A 21,315-nucleotide genomic window follows, 5' to 3' on the forward strand; every position below is an offset into this window, starting at 1 on the left:
CAGGCTGTGTTTCCTGATCTTTGGACTTGGTCTGTGTGGATTGGCTTCTGGAGTTTGTCATATGGATTGACTTTTGGGAAATGGAACTTCACTGTGTCGATTGGCTTCTGGGTGTGGAACTTTGTCTTGGCACACTGTCAGCCAAGTAGTATGCCAGGGGATCAGGACAAGTGTGCTGTGTCCTCATTTAATCTAGTTCAGTGTTTCTCAACCTTTTTTGGGCCATGGCACACTTGTTCCGTGAAAAAAATCACGAGGCACACCACCATTAAAAAAGTTAAAAAATTTAACTCTGTGCCGCCCTATATTATAATTATGACTGTAAGAAACACTTGCCAAATATTGCTTTCCGGCGGGTTAGTGTTGTGTATTGGCGGCCGCCAGGCTCGTTTGCACTGAGCTTTGGGAAAGAGGAGGAGAAATATTGCTTTCCGGCGGGTCAGTGTTGAGTATTGGCGGCCGCCAGGCACGTGACAATGCAAATCGCCCTTCTCGTCGCCGCACGTCGCGGCACAACAGCGGTTGGTGGAGACAGAGGGAAGCCCGAAGCCTTGGCCTGCAACTGCAGACTTCCACACATACTGTGCACTTCATAACAGCCCCCTTGAGATTTGTAGCAAAGTAAATGGTGTCTGCCCTCTACATACTAGAAAGGAGAGCAATATTTTTCCACAAGCATCATCTGACTCTTATCAAGTGCACTTGAACTGAACTTGTTTCACAGTAAGCTCAACTACTCCTGCAAAAATTGTTCTGAAAAGGAGCCTTGCTTGATTTGATCACCTCTCCGTTGCTGCTGAGAACGCTAAAGGAGGAACAATAATTTCTTAAGAACAGGTATGAAACTTCTGTTGCCTCTACAAAAGAACAATATGATTTTCTTTGGCTGAACGTTCTTAAAAGATGTGAAGTAACCAGTCTGTTTCCCCACCATCATCTAATAATGTTAAGCCACTTTAAGTAGTTCCAAGTATTTATATGGTTACTATTTTAAAAATATGTGCAGAAGCTCCTTTGTTCCCTGGAGGTGGTTCAGCTCTTGTGTGTTAACCGAGCGCAAATTTTCACAGCTCAGTTGCAAGAAACTCATAAAAGAAGGGGGAGACTGGAAAGCACAGCAGCAGGCTCAGTTACAGGGGCTATTCGATTAGCCTTCATTAACAGTGTCACAACAGAGCCATGTTTTCACATTATCTCCTGTATATTCCACGCAGAAACTGAACTAATCCTTTTCTCTAAAAAGCATCAGTAACACTGCAATTTGCACATCAATAACCTCCCCCATAAAACAGTAACAGCTGCTTGACTGTTAGTCACAGTTTAGCAATACAAGAACAAGCCTAGGTAAGCCTAGGACTTACACGCTCCCCCTCCTCCCCTGACATGGCCAAGATGAGAAGTTCAGGAGCTTTCACTTCCATTTTTGATTACACACAACTTGCCATCTCTTTTGAACCCAACAAACAGTGGTTAACCGTTAACTACAGGTTACTGAAACAAGTCAACTTGAAACTGTAGGATAAGAAGTTGGTTTGTGTCCACAAGCTGGTTAGGTATAACCATAGTTTAGAGGTTGGATGAAACATTAAAGTGTGGCTAATTTAACCTGGAAGTGGAAGTTTCCAGTCTCCTCCTTGGGGCCACAATGGAGGAGGTGTAGAGTCAGCATGTAAACTGTGGCTCATCCTTGTAACACCAAAACATAATTTAACATTTTGTGCAAACTCTCCCATTGTCTACTAGTCTACAACCTGAGCTTCTCCTTCAGTATCTATCCTGTTGTGCTCCAGCTCCATTGTGCTTGGCTGACTATGACTTGCAGCCTAATGCAAACAATTTGCATGCAGAAGTATGTTTTGATGTGTGGGGTGGCCTTTCTGTTTCAAGGTACAAGAGTACCTTAACAGCTAAAGTACAATAAGTCTCCTCAGCTTCAAGTCCCCTCAACGGGGCTCTTCACTAACAACATGGTTGACATACTTATGAAACAAAACACCTGTTGTTGTTTTCCTGTCTCTAACGCTCTGCAAGAGGTCAGTGGGACAATGGATGAAGTTTAAGTATGTGCATAGCAAATCTGCTTAAATTAGTCAATTTTCATGCTACATAAAATGAACTTGAGCCTGTTTCCTTGTTTACTCACTATCTGGAAAGCAGCCTGAATGACTTTTTATCAGCCTGTTTACATGCAAATATTAATATGAACAAAGAAGCAAGGTTAGCCAAGATGATTTCATACTTGCAAGACTTTTCTGTGAAAGAAGAACATGTCATCCATCTATCCGTGTTATTATAGTTTGACAGCTAATCAGACTTTCTGTACAAGCTGGTGTCCCATTCTACATTTCCTGCTCCCACACACCTACAATTAGAATATTACATTTGCCACAGTTACCCATTTATATCATTAGGTTAAATTAAGTAAGTTGCAAGAATTGTCATTCATGTTCTCATTAATGTGTGAACTGTTCTATGTGGATCTCTATTGAACACCAGACTGTTGCTGACATAACCTTAGAGTAAGACTAACGAAACCTGCAACTGACCTGACCTGGAAATCTAAGAATCTAAAAATCTGGGAAGTTGGTTGGAGCCACTAGGATTGTTGCAGTGTTACCTCTGATGTACAGATGATGTAAGTTTGTAGCCAAACCTTATTTTGGTCTCATATTCATTCATGTGAATGCACTAGCCAAGACTATCATCTGAAAGTTGTCTGTTATGCCGGATTTCAAAAGTGCCACCTAAAAGAGCAAACCCTGTCACTATAAACCAGACAGCCTGACAGCCCTGAACTGTAAGAACATGCTGATCCTCGAGAACCAATTCTAAAAAAAAATATGAGCATCTCTGGTGGTTAAGGTTATATTTGTACTGTAGTGCCTAGTCACTTATTGCACTAGTTTCCCTCAGCTGTTTGTCAATCCCCATACAATCGTAACCATTTGGGACCCAGGTGGCGCTGTGGGTTAAACCAGAGTCTAGGGCAGGGCCGTCTCGAGCAGGTCGGGCACCCTGGCGCCGTGGTGCGGAGATCGCTCCGGTGCCCCTGCCCCAGTGGGCGGGCGCAGCGCACGGCGCCCCCCTGCTGGCCCGTCACCCTGGCGCCTCGCGCCACCCAGCCTACCCCTGGAGCTGGCCCTGGTCTAGGGCTTGCTGATCAGAAGGTCGGCGGTTCGAATCCCTGCCCACCTAGCAGTTCAAAAGCACATCAAAGTGCAAGTAGATAAATAGGGACCGCTCCGCGGGAAGGTAAACAGTGTTTCCGTGTGCTGCTCTGGTTCACCAGAAGCAGCTTTGTCATGCTGGCCACATGACCCGGAAGCTGTCTGCGGACAAACGCCGGCTCCCTCAGCCTATAGAGCGAGATGAGCGCCACAACCCCCGAGTCGGACATGACTGGAACTGATGGTCAGGGGCACCTTTACCTTTATTAACATATTACTGTTTCTTTAAGAAGGTTGCTATTACTGTTAGGAATGTAGGAAGCTACTTTATCCTGAGCTAGACAGTTGGTCTATCCAGTTCAGTATTGTATCTACACTGACTGACTGACTGACTGGTTCTCAAAGGTTTCAGAAAGGACACTCCCCCAGACCTTCCAGGAGATGTCGGAGCTTGTAACTAAGACCTTCTTCATTCAAAGCATGTGCCTATACCATTGAGCTAAGGTCCCGTCCCATTGTTAAATGTTTATTATTAATAACTATGGTAGTAATCAAAATGCCTTCAGGGCAACTTGTCCTTCACCACCCATTATAATGCTGCAGTGATTATTTGGCAATAACATCAAATGACAAAGACAGTGGTGCCACTGTCATCCAAGCAGCACTAGCTAGCATTTTGGTCAGCTCACAATATCATAAGTTACAAGAATATACTGTAAACTAGAACAATTATGGTCGAAACAACAACCCACCTTAATCCTGTGTCCCTAAATGTAATTACCTGGAAGACAATTTCTTTAAAGCCTTGCTAGGCTAACCCCCAAGTAACAAAAGAAATGAATTAAGACTGTGGCACAAAATTCATTTTAATAATATGGTGTTATTGCTGTTTTTTGGCATTTCAAACTGATCTGTGTATATTATCGCAGCAGTGTTTACAACAGATCTGTAAGGTAGGCCTGTATTTTTATTCCCAGATTGCAGGTGGGGAAAAGAGGCTGAGAGGATACTAGCTTGTTTAATACCATCTTGTGAGTTTGTGGCTGAGGGATGATTTGAGAAAACAAAAGGGACAAGCCCCAAGGCGCAAATAATAAATCCTTACTGATTACGGTACATGACACATTTCAAGGCTATCTGGCTGTTCCCCAGAGAAATCTAGAATACTGTAACAAAGCATCTTCTTAATAACAGTTTGTTTCCCTGATTAAGGTTCGAAACACATTGAATAAGTGTTCAGGTTTTATTAAATACATTTAAATGGCACCTTTCCCCTTCAGTAGTTGAAGTGAGATAAAACTCAAAAAGTGCCTAACAATGCAATTCTGACGCATGCCTACACAGCAGTAAGACCCACTGGGTTCAATAGGTCTTACTCCCATGCAAGTGTGTACAGGACTTACTCTGAAAAACCATTGGAAAACTTCAGGAAGTTTGATATTTCTGATGTATTTTAAAGGATCATCAGTGGCACTTGTAATTTTCTGACTTCTGCCTGAGACTGAAAACTGTGCATTTTATGTTATCTTTCACATGACTTAAAGGCCACTCCTGTCTATCTAGTGGAATATACTGGACATTTAGCATTCTATTTCCATTTTTTCCATTCGGGGGAAAAAATCAGTTTGCAATTCTGTTAACTCAAAAAATCATGGGAGTTTTCCATTATAATTTCATGCTTTTTACTGCAGTGTAAAAAGCAGTGTTGGAAGTCAGTACAGAAGTGCTAGCATTATAACTAGGAAAACTTACTCACTAAACCCCAAGCCTAACTGCAGCCCTGGTTAGTCCCTTATACAAGACTTCATGCATCTGAAGAAGTGGACACTGGCATACAATAGCTTGTGCCAGAATACATTTCTTAGTCTTGAAGATGCCTGAAAGCTTTGTTGTTTTGTGCTTCAACAGACTGATATGGAATTTTCTTCTCGTTCTGAGACCTTAGCTTAGCTTATTTTGACTTCTGAATTTTATAATGTTACTCTCAACAGGGCAGGCGAGAGAATCTGAGAATGTTCTTTCTGTAGCTTTTGTTAACAGAATCTTCTGAAGTTCCTCTATTTTTAGAGATGTAGTTCAAGATATTTCTGTCACGGTACAGCAAATGTCTGAGCGGAGGGCAAACTCCATGCACTCTGTACTCCACTGCAAAATGAGATCTCCTGGTTGAACCTCCTTTCTCCTCCGTGCTATGTGATTATTTAAACCTCCACAAAGTGAGCCTGCCCTGTCACTATAGCAGTTTTATATCTGTCAGTTTTTCATTCCAGAAACACAAAAAGAGAGGGCCACAAACTCCATGCTATGAGTAGATGCTGGTGCTCCTGACACTGAGATCTACCCAATTGGTGTTGACCTGTGACAGGGCCTTTTCAGTGGTGGTTCCCCATTTTTGGAGTGCCTTCCCTGGTGAGGTGTGTCTGCCTCCATCATTATTAACTTTCAAGATGATTTTTAAAATGTTCCTGTTTACCCAGGCTGAAGGATACTGTTCCTGGCAACCTTCAGGAAGAATGGAAGAATAGTTTCAATTCTTGTGGAGGAGCACAAGAGCGCCACTCTTTCCTCACAGTTTATCACTGGATGATGTGATCTATCTACTATTCAGTTCTCCCTTCCTTTAGGATTGCAGCCTAATTGTTTATTGATTGTGCAGTTTGTGTTATATAGTATTACTAGGTTAGTTGTTATTAGGTCATTATTTGTATCTTTTACAAGATGGTCATTTGCTCGCATCTATTTTTAAACATGCTACCTTTTAGTTTATTGTCCCCCATGGAATATATACTTGGAAGACATCAGACGAAAACATGTTAGGTCACATCTGAGCTGTTGTGCAACTCTTACTCATCTAGCTACTACAGATAGATCAAGACGAGTGTGAGTAATGGCTAAGAATAAGACAATGGATATTTATTGTCTGGAAAGAGCTACAGAAAAGCAGGCCTGACTTTCACAGCACATTTGATGCAAACCTGGCTTGTTTTCTCTTTCTGCCAGACATTTTTGCTGTGTAATTAAGCTAACCACAGTTTATATTAGTTTCAAAGCTTAATAATCTATTGCACATATTTTTAAATATATCTATTTGCAAGATTCCTCAAGACCATTTAAAAACCTGTTTGCTTGTAAAGGTTAAGGGAAATGTTTGATAAAGCATTTGAGATTTTATTCTTAGCAATTTTGCACTCAAGCATAGATGTTTAAAGGGCAAAATTGTGACATGAGAAGAGCTTGTGCAGTACTGACGTCAATGGGCCTGGCATACGCACATAGGATTGATTTTGGCACCACACTTGCTTTTTGTTTTTCCTTTTTGAGTGGGTTAGTTCATTTACACTGTTCTGAGAAAAAAATACTAATAGTAAGCCATACTTACTAGGGATGGGGGAGGAAATCAATTTAGTTTGCATTTAATGGTGAACCTGACTCGCACTTTTCAGAATGATACGCGAACCAAAACACTCTCATCCTTTGAAATTCACGCTTCTCTTAATTTTGCAATGCAGTTCTCCAGCCACGTAATGTGCAGAAAAATGCATATGCTAAGGTAAAGTGTGCATTCAGTGAAAATAGCACCAACAGAACATTATATTAAGGGAAATTGCTTTGCAAATAAAAGTATACGTACTGTATTGGGAGCGAATTCATACAAAAATGTGTTTATTAGCAGAAATTCACAAAACGCTGGTGAATTTTCATGAGGACTTAAAAAGAAAAGAAAAATCAAATTGATGTGGAAATGTGAAGAACTTAAGATTGGGGAAATGAGAAAGAGTGATAATTTTCTCTAATAATTACCCAAGGTGCTGGAAATCTTGGAATGAGCGCCAGCAGCAGCTGTGGTTTGGTCCAGGGTTTTTCCCAGTTCTCACTACTACCAGGGCAGAACTGGGCACATGGCAGCAAGTATAGGATTCTCAGACCTAGATTTGTCACTAATGAGGAAGTAGTGGTTGAGGAATTTGCAAGGAAGAAAGAATGGACCATAACAGCACTTTATGCATTCCACCCCATTTCCCCCAGCCATTCCCCACTCCCAACTCCTGCTGACATGCATGTTCTAAGGCAAAATTGGATAGGGATTGCAAAGCAGAAATGATAGACAGGGGAAGAGATAAGCACTCCAGCCCACTAATTCTTCCCTGAAAATACCTCTCCCCTAGGTGCCTTGAACACTGGTAGCAATCATGATGGTGGAGATCCAATATACACCACCGGTGCCCTGAGCATTTGCAATCCAGTTTGCCTGATTTCTTTATCAGCGACAAAGGATGAGACTAGTGGGTCACCTAATATGCATGACCATTTACGGTGGTTGTTTGCACAAGGAAATAGATATGCCCTCGTATGCTGATTTGTTTTTTGTTTGTTTTGCAATATCAGATTGGATAGTAGATCATTAACTGGCCCCAAATGCTGGTCTGTAACCTTCTCTTAAGTCCTAATGGTGACACTATATTATTCCCCAGGGTTAGCACACCAGGGTTAGCATATTAATCAGTCTTTCCCCCCTTTTGAGCATCGTATAATAAAATGCTTTCTAAGATTTGATGCACAGAATTAAAGTGATGGTTGACCTGGTATATTTTTAGACCTTCTATAATTTCCCCTCTCCTTAGGCCCATAAATAATGTTCTGTGCTGTATTGTCAGGGTTGTGCATACAATAATTATGTTTCACCTTTATTTGCTGTTTCTAGATGCAACAGCTGAATTCACTAGTGCAGTAGTTTTCAAGGGTTGTTGCTGGGAATCCATTGCTAACTTGGAAGTTTATTAGGAGCTTCTCAAGGAGAAGTTCAGAAATGGTGGGTAGGTTTTCCTGAAATACAGGTTGAATAATGTCCACCATAACTGGTCTTCTTCACCAAAGCACCATCATACTGAGCTTTGAGTGTATTCTAGGTCAGGTACCTTCTTTCAAATCCTAATGATATTGTTATCCAGGCATACCATTTTATTTTCTTCCTAACACAGAATTCACTTGTCAGTCACAGCTCAGACTTCACTCCATAGCCAAAAACACAGATAGGTGGGAACAGTCATTGGTTGGTCATGAAATTCATATAGCTAATACTTCCCCAACCTGTTTTGCCTGTGAGTGTACAATGGAGGTCAGCGACCAAATGGAAAGGCAAAAGGAGGGGAGCATTCCTGTTCCAAGACATTTTGTTCTGTTCTGCTGAACCTTGAATTGTTCTGCCAATCCTGGGCAATGTTGTTTAAACAATCCTGTTGCTATGGCAGATTGAAGAGCATAGGAGTCAAGCAGCTATTCCTTGTCCTCCGTTGTACTAGGCACAATCACACAAAATTGCAGGAGCCTGGAAATTACCATCTGCGTGCATTTCACTGTTTGTAAGTTTGGCCAGCATTAATAATACTTCTATCTCCAGGGCCTAAGTGCACAGTCACATCAAGATTGATAATTTTTTCAACCTAATTACCACCAGGAGATTAATTTCTCACAACACTTGATTGAAAACTCTGGAATCTAATAATTTAAAGTTTGATAACTAGGCTTAACTAAACCAGTGATCTATTTGCTTGTGATTTCTTACAACAGCAATGAATTATTTGCACATCATTTATGTATTCTGTCATGTCTCCTGGTCAGGGATGGTAAATGATGTAATCTAGTAACACTGGAGGGTTGTAGATTAGCCATCCCTGCTTTACTGTATTGGGGGTGCTTTACATAAAGTATATAATTAAGAATGGTTATTCCAGTTCACAGCGTGTGGTGAGCCCTGCTGAGAGCTATATGGGAAAAATATATCATGCCAAACAAAAATTTGGAGCAAGTGGTATGGAAGTAAAAGGCAGTTCCTGCAAGCTTCCACTGTGATTAGAAGCTTTAGGGCCCTTGGCTCTAAGCCAGGCGTACAGAAATTGTGACCTACCAAGCTCTAGATATCTATGATGACCCATCAAGAGCTCTTGTTTTTTGCAGTTTGCTACGGACCAGGAAAAAAGTGCAGCTGTCATGTAGCTCACCAACATAGTTGGTGCACGCAGCTTCCTGAATCACAAGTTCTGTAGGCATGCTTTATGCCTTAGCTTAAATGGTGAGGTGGATGGCTGAGTCCCTAATGACTAGCTCTCAAGCGACTACGCAAACGCAGATCGTCTTGAAATTTGCACACAGAGAAGGGGTGTGTGAAAGAGTGCACATGGTTGATGGCAAGTGGTGGGTGGGTGGGTGGGTAGGCAGGATAAATAGATGGAACAAAATCACAGGGAACAGAATGCAAAAGTGAAAAGAATTGTGCATTACCTAACATACAAGAAGCTGAGCAGAGTGATATGGGAAAGTAGAAAGAATGGGCTTAGCCGTGCTGGTCTCAATCAGCAGAACTTCTTATGTTCCACTTCTAGACACATAAAGAATAATCCTGTGGAATGAGAAAGATTTGCTGTTTTTATTTTGCTCCCCCAGCAAGGAGTTCAGGAGAGCACCTCACCACCACCAAACAACTTATCCACACAACATTGTGAGGTAGCTTAGGCTGAGGGGAAAGTTGAGAACCGCTGCCAGCCATTGTAGAAGAACATTGAGCTAGATGAGCAAAAACTACTTCTTTTGCCCGGGGGTCTCATGTAATATTTTTCTCCTAAGCTTAATGTGGGCACCAGGCAAGGGACCACTGTGGATTCATAGTAGCCCCCATGCCTGCAGCCCTGTTGCTTGTGGCAAAGGAGACAACACTGAGCAGCAACATGGGATGAGAGGACCCAGTAAGAATTTTGAGCAGGAGCAGTCTATCTGAATGCTGGAACTTAGAACTGCAACTGCAGCGCCCTTCAAAGACCCACAGGCCTTTTAAACTCACACCAGGGCTGGTTATTGTGGGGCGGGGAGAAGACTGTCACAGTTGGAGCCTGCCCCAGTGTTGAAATGACTGCATGCCATCCCCTCAATGTGTGAAGCACTTATCAGACTGAAACAACCTGGAACTACAGGGGCAGCATCAACAAGATGACTCAGCCAACAAGATCAGTCAGCCTTGTATACGTCATAATATAGAGAACAGATGGCTGAGAGACACAGATACCATTTACCTAGAAACATTAAATGTGCCTGTGCATCAGTGGCTGACTCACAAGGTCCTCGTGTTTTTTATTCTTCAGAGCACAGAGCAAGCATTAATTCATGGTGATTTTAAAGAGGAGAGATAACTTGAATAAATCTAGTTGTAGACCTATACTATTTATGGGCCACCAGCATGAAAGGTTGCAATTCTGGGGTGGAAAAGAAGATGGTTCCCCCTTCACTGCACTTGGGAATGTTCAAGAGCCAGAGACAAGGCGGGGATGAGAGGAAAATCAACACCATCGTTTAATGGTCAGTCTTTCTGCAAACTGGAACAACAACAACATAAATGACAAGGGTCATTTAATCCAACAACATGCTTGCTTGCTTGCTTGCCTGTGTAAAATAGTAACAGAAAACGTTTGTGCGCGCGCACACACACATAATGATGTTCTAGAACTGCACTCATATCCATGGGAACAATCTGAGCCAAAAGGCTTCACTCAGGAAAAGGTAAAAGAAAGGAAAGGTAAAGGACCTCTGGATGGTTAACTCCAGTCAAAGGCAACTGTGGGGTGTGGTGCTCTTCTTGCTTTTCAGGCTGAGGAAGCCGGCGTTTGTCCGCAGACAGCTTTCTGGGCAGAAATTGTGATTCAAACTGCACCTCTATCAATGAAGCATGCCACAAATCATTCACATAGTCTATTCACATAGTTTTCCTCTAGTCAATGGCAGACCAGCAGGCTTCAAGGTTCATTTTGTCATAGAATCCTGCCCACGGCTGTTCCTAGGTGAGCTTGAACCATCAACCTTCTGGCTAACAGGTAGACACAATGACCCATTGCACCACTACACACTAGGGTTGATTTGCTGCTGCTACCAATAGTAAAGTGGGGCAGGGCAGGGATGTTATATCTTCTTAGTGGGTACTAACAGTAGTGATGGGTGTTAACAGTAGAGATGGATGTCTTCCCATCAGAATACTTTAAAAGGACATTCCTAATAAGTTACATTTAAGTCTGTGGTGACAATTTTGCAAAATTGTCACAGGCTTCCATTGGTTTATTTGCTCTGCCTTCTCTGCTAATGCTCCAGATGGCTCAATCCACTGGATTGGAAAGTAATCATGAGAAATGAAGAATTGCAAACTCAAACAAAACCTTTTAATGAGATTTGGTGTGCCCACCCCAACCCGTACAATTTTCATTTGGTTTCTCTGAAAGCACAGGTGACCCTTGATCTTGACCGGTTTCTGGCTTTGAAGTAAACTATAAAAGGGGCAATGCTAATTTATGTCCACTCTTTAAAAATGAAATTGGGAGAGCCAAATCATCTCTGAATGCTAGTGTTATTTAAAGGAAGGCTTTTCATTTAATGAAAGCAGTATTCAGCTATTACTAATCACAGGCCAGAAAGTCTTCCCACCAGGGATACACTGAGATTGTCGGGTGAAATCTAAACTAATCTTCTAAAAAATAATAACTGTGTCCTATCACAGAATCATGGAGCTGCAGAAATGGAATGGACCACTAGGGTCATTTAATTCAAGCCCTTGCAATGTAAGAGTTTTTTGCCCAATGTGGGGCTTGAGCCCACAACCCTCAGATTAAGAGCTCTACCAACTGAGCTATATTGCTGCCTCTGTCATCACTGCTAGTTATATAGTACCAACTTTGTTGTTTAGTCATTTAGTCATGTCCGACTCTTCGTGACCCCATGGACCATAGCACGCCAGGCACTCCTGTCTTCCACTACCTCCCGCAGTTTGGTCAAACTCATGTTCGTAGCTTCGAGAACACTGTCCAACCATCTTGTCCTCTGTCGTCCCCTTCTCCTAGTGCCCTCCATCTTTCCCAACATCAGGGTCTTTTCCAGGGAGTCTTCTCTTCTCATGAGGTGGCCAAAGTATTGGAGCCTCAGCTTCACGATCTGTCCTTCCAGATCCAACTAGGGTTGCCAAAAAGTAAAGCACCCGCAAAGTTTAGAAAGGCCCAAAAATTGTTCAGCTGTTTTTCGGAACAAACACAAATAGTTGAGCTTTTGGGGAAACCTAACCCCAAAATAGTGATTTTAAGCTTTTTGATTGCACCCTTAGGTTGTTATGACAACAATTTATATACTGTATTACTTTGTTTGCGTGTTCAAAGCACTTCATGTACATTAGCTCAGCAATCTTAGGGAGATACAAAAAAAAGTACCTTTCTGCAACACAAGCAAGCGAAACAAAATTCATTGTGAGATCTAAGAGTTCCAACTTGGGGGCCCAAACTGAAGAGAACAAAAGCAGTGACTGTTATAAAGGGGGGGGGGGCAAACATTTTGTGGCAAACTTTAACCAGGCCAATCAAAGCTTTGGGAGAATATTCCTCAATGGCCCTTGAATAAATATCACAGATCTGCATGAATGGATGTTGTTTGCCTTTACAAGATATAAATTACACAGCACTTGGGGGGGGGGGGAAATCATGCAACATATGTTTCCCATAAGCACAAGTGTAAACAGCATTCTAACATGTCACTATGGATTTACTGACATCTCTCTTTACCAGAAAGTGGTGTGTGATAGATGAAGCTTAGAATTCTAGTGGATAAGAAGCCAAAGACTAAGACAGGAGCCTGTTACCATCTACTGAATTATATTTGTATGACAGGCCACTGGAGATCTGAAATGCCACCACATTTCTTACAACAGGTATTCCAGGTACTAAGAGGCAACATCTCTTAGTTCACAACAGCCCCTGCCAAAACTTTTTAATGTTTCTGCTGCAAAAGACTAATGCAATGACCCCTCTGGAACTTGCTCCCAAATCTCAGTGTTACGTGATGTTATTGCCCTACCAAGAAACTTGCAAATGGAATGCCCAACAGCTGAATTAAACCTACTATGCTCCTTCACAACCTTCAACTAATATAGGTAAAGGACCCCTGGATGTTTAAGTCCAGTCAAAGGCGACTATGGGGTTGCAGCGCTCATCTCGCTTTCAGGCTGAGGGAGCCAGCATTTGTCCACAGACAGGCTTCCGGGTCATATAGCCTACATGACTAAACTGCTTCTGGCGCAACGGAACACTGTGACAGAAGCCAGAGCACACGGAAACGCTGTTTACCTTCCCACCGCGTGGTACCTATTTATCTATTTGCATTGGTATGCTTTCGAACTGCTAGGTTGGCAGGAGCTGGGGCAGAGGAACGGGAGCTCACCCTGTCGCGGGGATTCGAACCGCCAACCTTCTGATCGGCAAGCCCAAGAGGCTCAGTGGTTTAGACCACAGCACCACCCATGTCCCTAATTGTTGACAATTGTTTGATGGTTTCTCTGTTATTGCTTCAGCTGTGACCACAAACAGAGGAGTGGGATCATCCAATAAGCAACTTGCTATAGCACCATATCACATGCAGTTCCTCCTCAGCTTGCGGGGGGCGGGCACAGGGGGTGCATCAGGAGGGGGAGCCAGGGAAGGCCCAGTGAATGCCTGGATCTCTCTATTCAGCCCTTCAATTAGCAAAAACAGTTTTCACAGTATAATTTCCAGAAGCGGTATCCAAGGCTGTGTAGGCACAGGAGGAATGAATCTGCATTAAAGGGAAATGTGACTTCATTACAGATCAATTAATCCATATTGAGTATGTCTGAATCATTTAATTCAAATTTACAATCTCTAGTCTTCAAAACCCTCAGCTAACAAATGCCCCCATTAATGCCATTAACCCCTGTCTCATCTGTAAGAAGATCCAGGAAATTTCTCTCAACAAAAGACTGGGGTTAAATCAAATCAGAGTGCATAATTTAATTTAACAAAATGGGATCATAAACACAAAGGTTTAATTAATCCAGATTGCTTTGGAGGACCAGCCACACCACAAGAACTCCCCACTCGCCTCCCCCTGCTTTGGTGATTTGTCTTTACGTTGTGGTGAATTGTGAAACCTCATTTAAATAATATATATATATATATATATATATATATATATATATATATATATATAACCCATCAGAAAAATATATATATAAGCTATTGGATTGGGTAAAGGCAAGGACCCTAGCTTGGTGGTAGACCATCTGCTTTGAAAGCAAATCCCTGGTTCAATCCCCATAAGATCCCTGCCTGATATCCTATATTGCATGCCACCCTAATCTCTGCGTGGTGCAAGATTCCAGGGGTTCCAGGTGCTTACCCAGGGACTAAGTTTCCCTTTGAAAATGAGACACAGTGGAGACTGCAGTGTCTTTATGATATATGGTTTGTTTACATGTATATACAACCTGAACCTATGATGGAGGGGCTCACAAGAAGGTCTTACTTCTCCCACAGCCACAGCCTTGGATTTGAGCGGAAATCAAATATTGTGTGCTTTCATGCTCTCTCTCTCTCTCTCTCTCTCTCTCTCTCTCTCTCTCTGCCTTTTCCCACCTACAACCTCCCCCTTAGGTCACATCACAGGAAACTCTACTCCGAACTCTGGCAGGAGAAGGGGTCCCATTCATTTGCTTTTGGCACAGAGCCCCCTCTCCTTAGCTTTCTTAATGGGACATCACTTTTCCTTTGTTTTTTTAATGGCTCATCACACAAGGCTAGCCTGTTATATTTTAACACTTGCTGAATCCAGGGGTTCCATGTCTGGCACCCAGTTTAACACTCCAGATCTTGATTAATTTCTAACACTTGCTGGACCCAGGAATTAGAGGTGTCTGGCACCCCCGAACACCTGGAAAGCCACTGCTGGTCAAGGTACAGAATAACTCATTGCACTAGAGCAGGGGTCTTGTGGGGGGCCGGACTATATTTTGAAAAAAAAAATGAACAAATTCCTATGCCCCACAAATAACCCAGAGATGCATTTTAAATAAAAGGACACATTCTACTCATGTAGAAACACCAGGCAGGCCCCACAAATAACCCAGAGATGCATTTTAAATAAAAGGACACATTCTACTCATGTAAAAACATGCTGATTCCCGGACTGTCCGTGGGCCGGATTTAGACTGCCCCCGGGCCTTAGTTTGGGAACCCCTGCACTAGAGAGACCAATGGTCTGCCTTTGTGTCAGGCAGCTTGCTATGCTAATTTGGATCTAGGCTTGGTCATGATTAGAGCAGATCCACCATAATCAATGGGATGTAAAGTATCACTAAGGTCCCAATGGCACTAAATATTTAAAGCAGTATCATACCACTTTAAACAGCCATGGCTTCCCACAAACTGTAGTTTAAGGGTGCTGAGAGTTGTTTGAAGACCCCAAGAGAACTGCAATTACCAGAGTTTCCTGGGAAAGGGGATTGATAATTGTTAAACCACTCTGCACCCTCAAAAAAAGCACATTTTCTAGAATTCTGTGCCATGGCTATTTAAAGTGCTGTGATTCTTCTTTGGATGTATACTGCAGATGGGGCACAAGTCTGGATCCAACCCATGGTGTCTAAAATGCATTTAAAGAGCTTTGGGATATTTTTTAAGCAATGCTCTACATTATTTAACAATATCAAGCATAGAAAGCTATTATACATCATTTCTTTGATTAATATATCAGATTTCCTTCACTTATCATTAGTTCAAGCCATTCTGTCTGCAATCACAGCTCTGAAAATGAAACCTGGACTGCATAAATCAAGTGCCTCCTCTTATTATTGATATTCTAATCAGCACCAGACAAGAAGACACCTAAACTTGTCAGTGTGATTATCTCTGTTGATTGTTTCATGTGATTAAGGTATTAAATGGCCGCTTTCCTGTCAGCAGCTCTTGAGAATTAAGGAATGCCAGTTCCATGGACATGTTTGCTTCTCGGCCTGGGTGCTAACTTTTCAATGGATATAAAGGGAAAGATCCAAAGATGAGACTGGCCAGCCTGCCATTTTAACATTAACTAGTCTCTCTAATGGGTAAGTGAAGAAGTCACCTCCTCAGTTTACTGATTAAGTCTGTCTAGCAGGAAAATCCCTTTGTAATTTCCACGCATTATAATCACCTTCCAATAAATTGACAAACTGAAATGAAACATTTTGAGATAAGTGAAGCAGCTTCTACCCTAGGTAAAGGTAAAGGGACCCCTGACCATTGGGTCCAGTCACAGACGACTCTGGGATTGCAGCGCTCATCTTTACTGGCCATGTGGCCAGCATGACTAAGCTGCTTCTGGCAAACCAGAGCAGTGCACAGAAATGTCGTTTACCTTCCCGCCAGAGTGGTACCTATTTATCTACTTGCACTTTGACATGCTTTCGAACTGCTAGGTTGGCAGGAGCAAGGACCGAACAACGGGATCTCACCCCGTCGTGGAGATTTGAACTGCCAACCTTCTGATCGGCAAGCCCTAGGCTCAGTGGTTTAACACAGAGCTTTAACCCTAGGTAGGTCATGAAAAATGTGGAGGTGATCCATTTCCCCTCATATTTGCTACCAACAAAATCCCAGGATCCCTGTAATTCTCCAGATGTTGACAACAATGCCCATAACAATAATAATTTGTTATTTATACCCCGCCCATCTGGCTGGGTTTCCCCAACCACTTTTGGCAGTTCCCATCAGAATATTAAAAAAACAATAAAACATCAAACATTGACTATGATGACCAACTGACCATGCTGCTTGGAGCTAATGGGAGTTAAAAGTCCAACAACATCTGGAGAGCCCAGATTTTCCATCCCTGATCTTACTATTTTGAGCTTGCTGTGGTATAACTATCCTACCATGAAAAAAAACTACAAAAATCCTGTAAGAAATTAAGCAAACAAAGTAGACATTTGCTTAGACATTTAGATTAACCACCTGGGCAATGAGTAGGATTGAAATTTAGGTCACTAAAACAAAGATGCAAAGTGCATTTTATCAGGAGATTCTGAATTGGTTCCAAAGTACTTAGAACTGAAGCTGGGTAGATTTGGAAATTCAACTCTAGGGTACCATTAACATTAAATGAAAACATTATTTCCATCTTAGTTTCACTTTGAATAATTAGGGTTTAGTTATTAATGTGTTCAGAAGAGAAGCTGTAGGCAGGATTTTTGTCAGGAATGCTAATTTAATTATCAACCATTAAGAATTTGCACAGGGATATCTGTACAACAGGAGAATTATGTTTCAAGGGCATATAAACACTTTTATCAATTTTATCAATAGATATAGGATTGGAGGACTTGTCCCCAGAGGGAATCCCATAATTGGATCTAACAGCAGGCAGTTGAGGTGGGGCTTAATCTTCAAAGGATTTTTTTTTCCTTCCGCCAAATATCTGGGAGAAAATAAACATTAGTTTATTCTATCTGATTTTGCAAGTCATTTTCTTGTCAAAGCCTTAGCTCTTCCAGACACCTTGGCATCAAGGAGCAACAATTTTTATTAACTTCTGCAGCAAATGCTTTGAGTTAAAGAGACAAAAGCAACCAAATAACATGAATCAATTTCACTTCTCCTTCACCTCTCAACAGTTGTTCACACCCGCACATAAAAACTCATCACTTCACCTTCACTTCTTTGCATCCCCAAGCCTCTCTTGTCCTCCCTACTTCTCTTTGTTTAAAGCACATTACACATGAAATGTACAAATCTTTTGCTCCTGTATTCCCAAAGATCCTGCTTCAGATGCTCAGATGTTAAGATAATACACTACCACATCATGCAATGTATGTGGAGCTCAATTGGGGCATCTGCTATATTGGGGGGGGCTCTTGGCACAGTTTCAGTTACGCCCCCAACTTCCCCAATGAGGGAAGGGAAGGGTGGATGGGAGCTGAGTTTGACTCAAGTTCAAAAGCAGCAGTATTCTTCACTGCTGAAGAATATCCAGCAGCCCAGCAAGGAAAGCTTCTTTTTTTCCCCAGCTGATCCTTTCTTCCTCCTTTCTTCCTCCAACTCTTTCTCTTTCTGCTTTGTCTCCTTATTTTTCCTGCTGGGGATCCACAACCTCCTTGGGCCTTATCTCCCAGTTTGTCAGCTGCAGAGACTCCATTAATGTCCTTAATCTGCCCACCCACATCTGGAACTTTTAGCTCTACAGTACATCAACAATATTTGCCTGTCCCCTGGAACTCCTGAATGGTGGCAATGCCATCTTCCTATCATCCTCTTGATTAATTTTATTTAATTGAATACACATAACAGCGCTCACAACTCAACAGATGGTTCCAGAGTCATGGAGCTAATGACTTCGTTGCTTGCTTTGTGTTTTTAACTAGGTGTTTGAGCTATCATCGTCCACATATACCTGTTACAGCCAATGCATTTCCAACAGCACATAAGGTACATTTTAAACCTTACCAGAGAAGACACTGGGAATCTTGGAAAGGAAACTTTTGACTGTACGAATGAGAATCCCATTTTTCTCATCTTGCATACGAGCTATGACATCTTCCATCTGTGCAAAAGAGAAAGAAAGAAAACAAACAAATTGCATCACTGCAATTATCGTGCGAAGAGACGTAACTGATTTTCTCACACACAAAAACAAGAACCAGCACCTGAAGATTATATTTGTTTCTAATGAGATATCCAATAGGTGGAGTTTATGAAAAGTTCAGTAGGATGAAATGGTGAAAAACTATAAAACAAAACAAGAAACCTCTCCCACAGCTTCTACAAGTTACAAGTAGGTAGTCGTGTTGGTCTGATGCAATAATAATAAAAAATTAAATCCTTCCAGTAGCACCTTAGAGACCAACTAAGTTTGTCATACGTAGGTATGAGCTTTCATGTGCATGCACACTTCTTCTCATACCTAGGACAAACTTAGTTGGTCTCTAAGGTGCTACTGGAAGGATTTTTTATTTATTTTTTTGAGCTTCTACAAGAAGTCACCCAGGGCCTTGCAGGTTCAGAGGAACAAAGGTAACACTAGCAATCTCAAGACACTGTCTAGTGACCATCCACTATGACTGGCTCCAGGACTGCTAGTGTTTTGCAGTTCCCCACTTTTAAGATTAGTAGAGTTTTCAGAGCAGCTTGTTATCAGCATGAAGATCCACTGTGTTCACATGCAAAGTCTGGCTAACTGTCCCACCTTTGTGTGTATTACAACATATCAATGGTTAGAAAAAACCAGGAAACAGAATCCCACATCAATAGTGAACCAACAAAATCTCTCCCCACCATTCTCTGTTCAAGGTCACACCAAATATCACCTTCACTATAAGTCACATGGCTAGGAGAGCACGTACCATATCTCCCTATTAATGCTGTATAATAGGCTTTTCTTGGCATTGAATTGATCTTATTTTACAAAAAGGAGGCTGCAATCCTATACATGCTTAGCTGGGGAATATGTCCCATTGAATTGAGTACCTTTTGGCTCACAGCTCTATTTCCATCATGTGCAATCCCAGTTTCTGTGTTGTCTTCTTTACATTTAGCAAACATGCATTAATTTCCTCTGCAAAACATTAGGGCCTCCTGCCTGTATCCCAAATCTCTTCTCCACCACTCACTGCCTAGAACAATGGAACATGTGTAATAGCTTAATTGGGGCAATCCAATGAAATCTTCTTCTAGTTTTGATCAAGTAGTCTAATCTGGGGAGTGGCAGCTGTTCTCTGGCATAAATTTCCTCCCTTGCTGATATGCCGCTGTTTGCTTCCTAAACTCCACTGTAAAGGATAAGCTCCTTTTGCTTTGCCTTGGCATTTAGCCTCTTGTGGTTCATTTATCTCCTTATCTGTTTAAACCAGACCAGCTCTGACAATGCAGCAGAGCATTTCAGTCTGAACCTTTCTTTTCAGAAGGCTACAAATCCTTCATGTGTGCAAGGCGCAAAATAGCTGCTGAGATTCAGAAAAGGGGGGGGCACAAATAAGCAACTTGCTGTTTGCACCACAGAGCTGCAACAGAAATTAGCAAACATAGACATACAGATGAAGGACACCTATGTTTCCAGCAAATGTCAGAAAATCTGGATTTGATGTTTACTGGATGTTAAAATGTTGGATTAGGACTGGTTTTCAATATTGTGATATATCACCAGTTAAACATCATGGCATACCAAAATATCACCATGTCTGAAATCAGAATCTGAATAGGGTAATGTCCTGGCAACCACTACTACTCAGGGGTCTAAAACTGATACAATTTTACTTATCTTTGAATTGTTACAACTGTTATTTTATAGTACAGAGCAATGGGGCAGCAGAAATCATAAGAGAAGTGATGACTGGTGTCAGGGATTATTGCGACTACTCCTGAGTAACGACCTTCCACATACTTGTCTTTCAAAAGTCTTTATTAGTGCACATTATTTACAGTGTAGTCAGCTGTCGGTTTCATGTCTTCTCATTCCGTATCAGAATCCGGCACTGTCCCTTTACACGATTTGGACCAGCATAAAAGCCTCGGGACAGCGAATCTCCTCCCCTTTCCCCTCCTCCTCAATTCCGGAGTCAGGGGGAAGGGTCTACGTTTAGCCTGCGTCCTCTCCTCTCTTTCCCTCTCCCTCTCTTCCTGCCTGTGGATCAGGGGCTCCTGGATGTTGCCAGAGGTCTGGCACTCCCTTTCCGTCTCCTGACTTTTATCTTCCGTCCCTTCACTTTCATGACTGCTTGGAGATGGGCTGCTTCTGATGAGAGGGGGCTGTTCTCTATAAGCCCTTCCCCTTACAACTGGCTTCATAGTTTTTCCCATTTCGTTTTTTTTTTTTTACATAGCGCGCGCGAACACACACACACACACACACACACACACACACACACACACTGTGATTTATGATATATCGCCATGTTAAATATTATGAAACTGTTATCACAATGTGGATTTAAAACCAATTTTGGACGATGTATCAATACATTGTCCAGCCCTTGGAGAGACTCAGATTCAAATCCCCACTCAGCCATGAAGCTCCCTGGGTAACCTTGAGACAGCTACCAAATCTCAATTTAACCTACCTCACAGGGTCATTGTGAGAATAAAACAGGGATATCACTTACTTGACCTCCTTGGAAGGAAAGCTAGGCTACGCATTTTTTAAAAATCCATTATTTCAAGAGGTCAGTGAGAAATAAAATATGGTAGATTACCAGGTACTGTTCTTTTCCCTTGAATCTCTCTGTGTGTGTTTGACCTATTTATGCTTAACATTTGTTTACAATATTTATGCACTATTTTTCCCTACAAAAGTTCACATTGGCAGGTTG

At 41.9% G+C, this 21,315-nt stretch overlaps 1 protein-coding gene across 5 annotated transcripts in view; it reads right to left on the reverse strand.

The window, feature by feature from the left end:
• Positions 1–21,315, reverse strand: part of RGS7 (regulator of G protein signaling 7) — a 130,720-nt gene that overhangs the window by 50,104 nt on the left and 59,301 nt on the right. For all 5 annotated transcript variants that reach the window (XR_009557374.1, XM_035108367.2, XM_035108371.2 and 2 more), the window contains exon 3: positions 18,458–18,554. Coding sequence is in view for 4 of the 5 variants with exons in the window: in XM_035108367.2 (XP_034964258.1) it covers positions 18,458–18,554 (97 nt within the window). In the remaining variant the exon portion in view is untranslated. The remainder of the gene's footprint in view (positions 1–18,457; positions 18,555–21,315) is intronic.

This window comes from Zootoca vivipara, chromosome 3, assembly GCF_963506605.1.
Source record: "Zootoca vivipara chromosome 3, rZooViv1.1, whole genome shotgun sequence".
Taxonomy (NCBI): domain Eukaryota; kingdom Metazoa; phylum Chordata; class Lepidosauria; order Squamata; family Lacertidae; genus Zootoca; species Zootoca vivipara.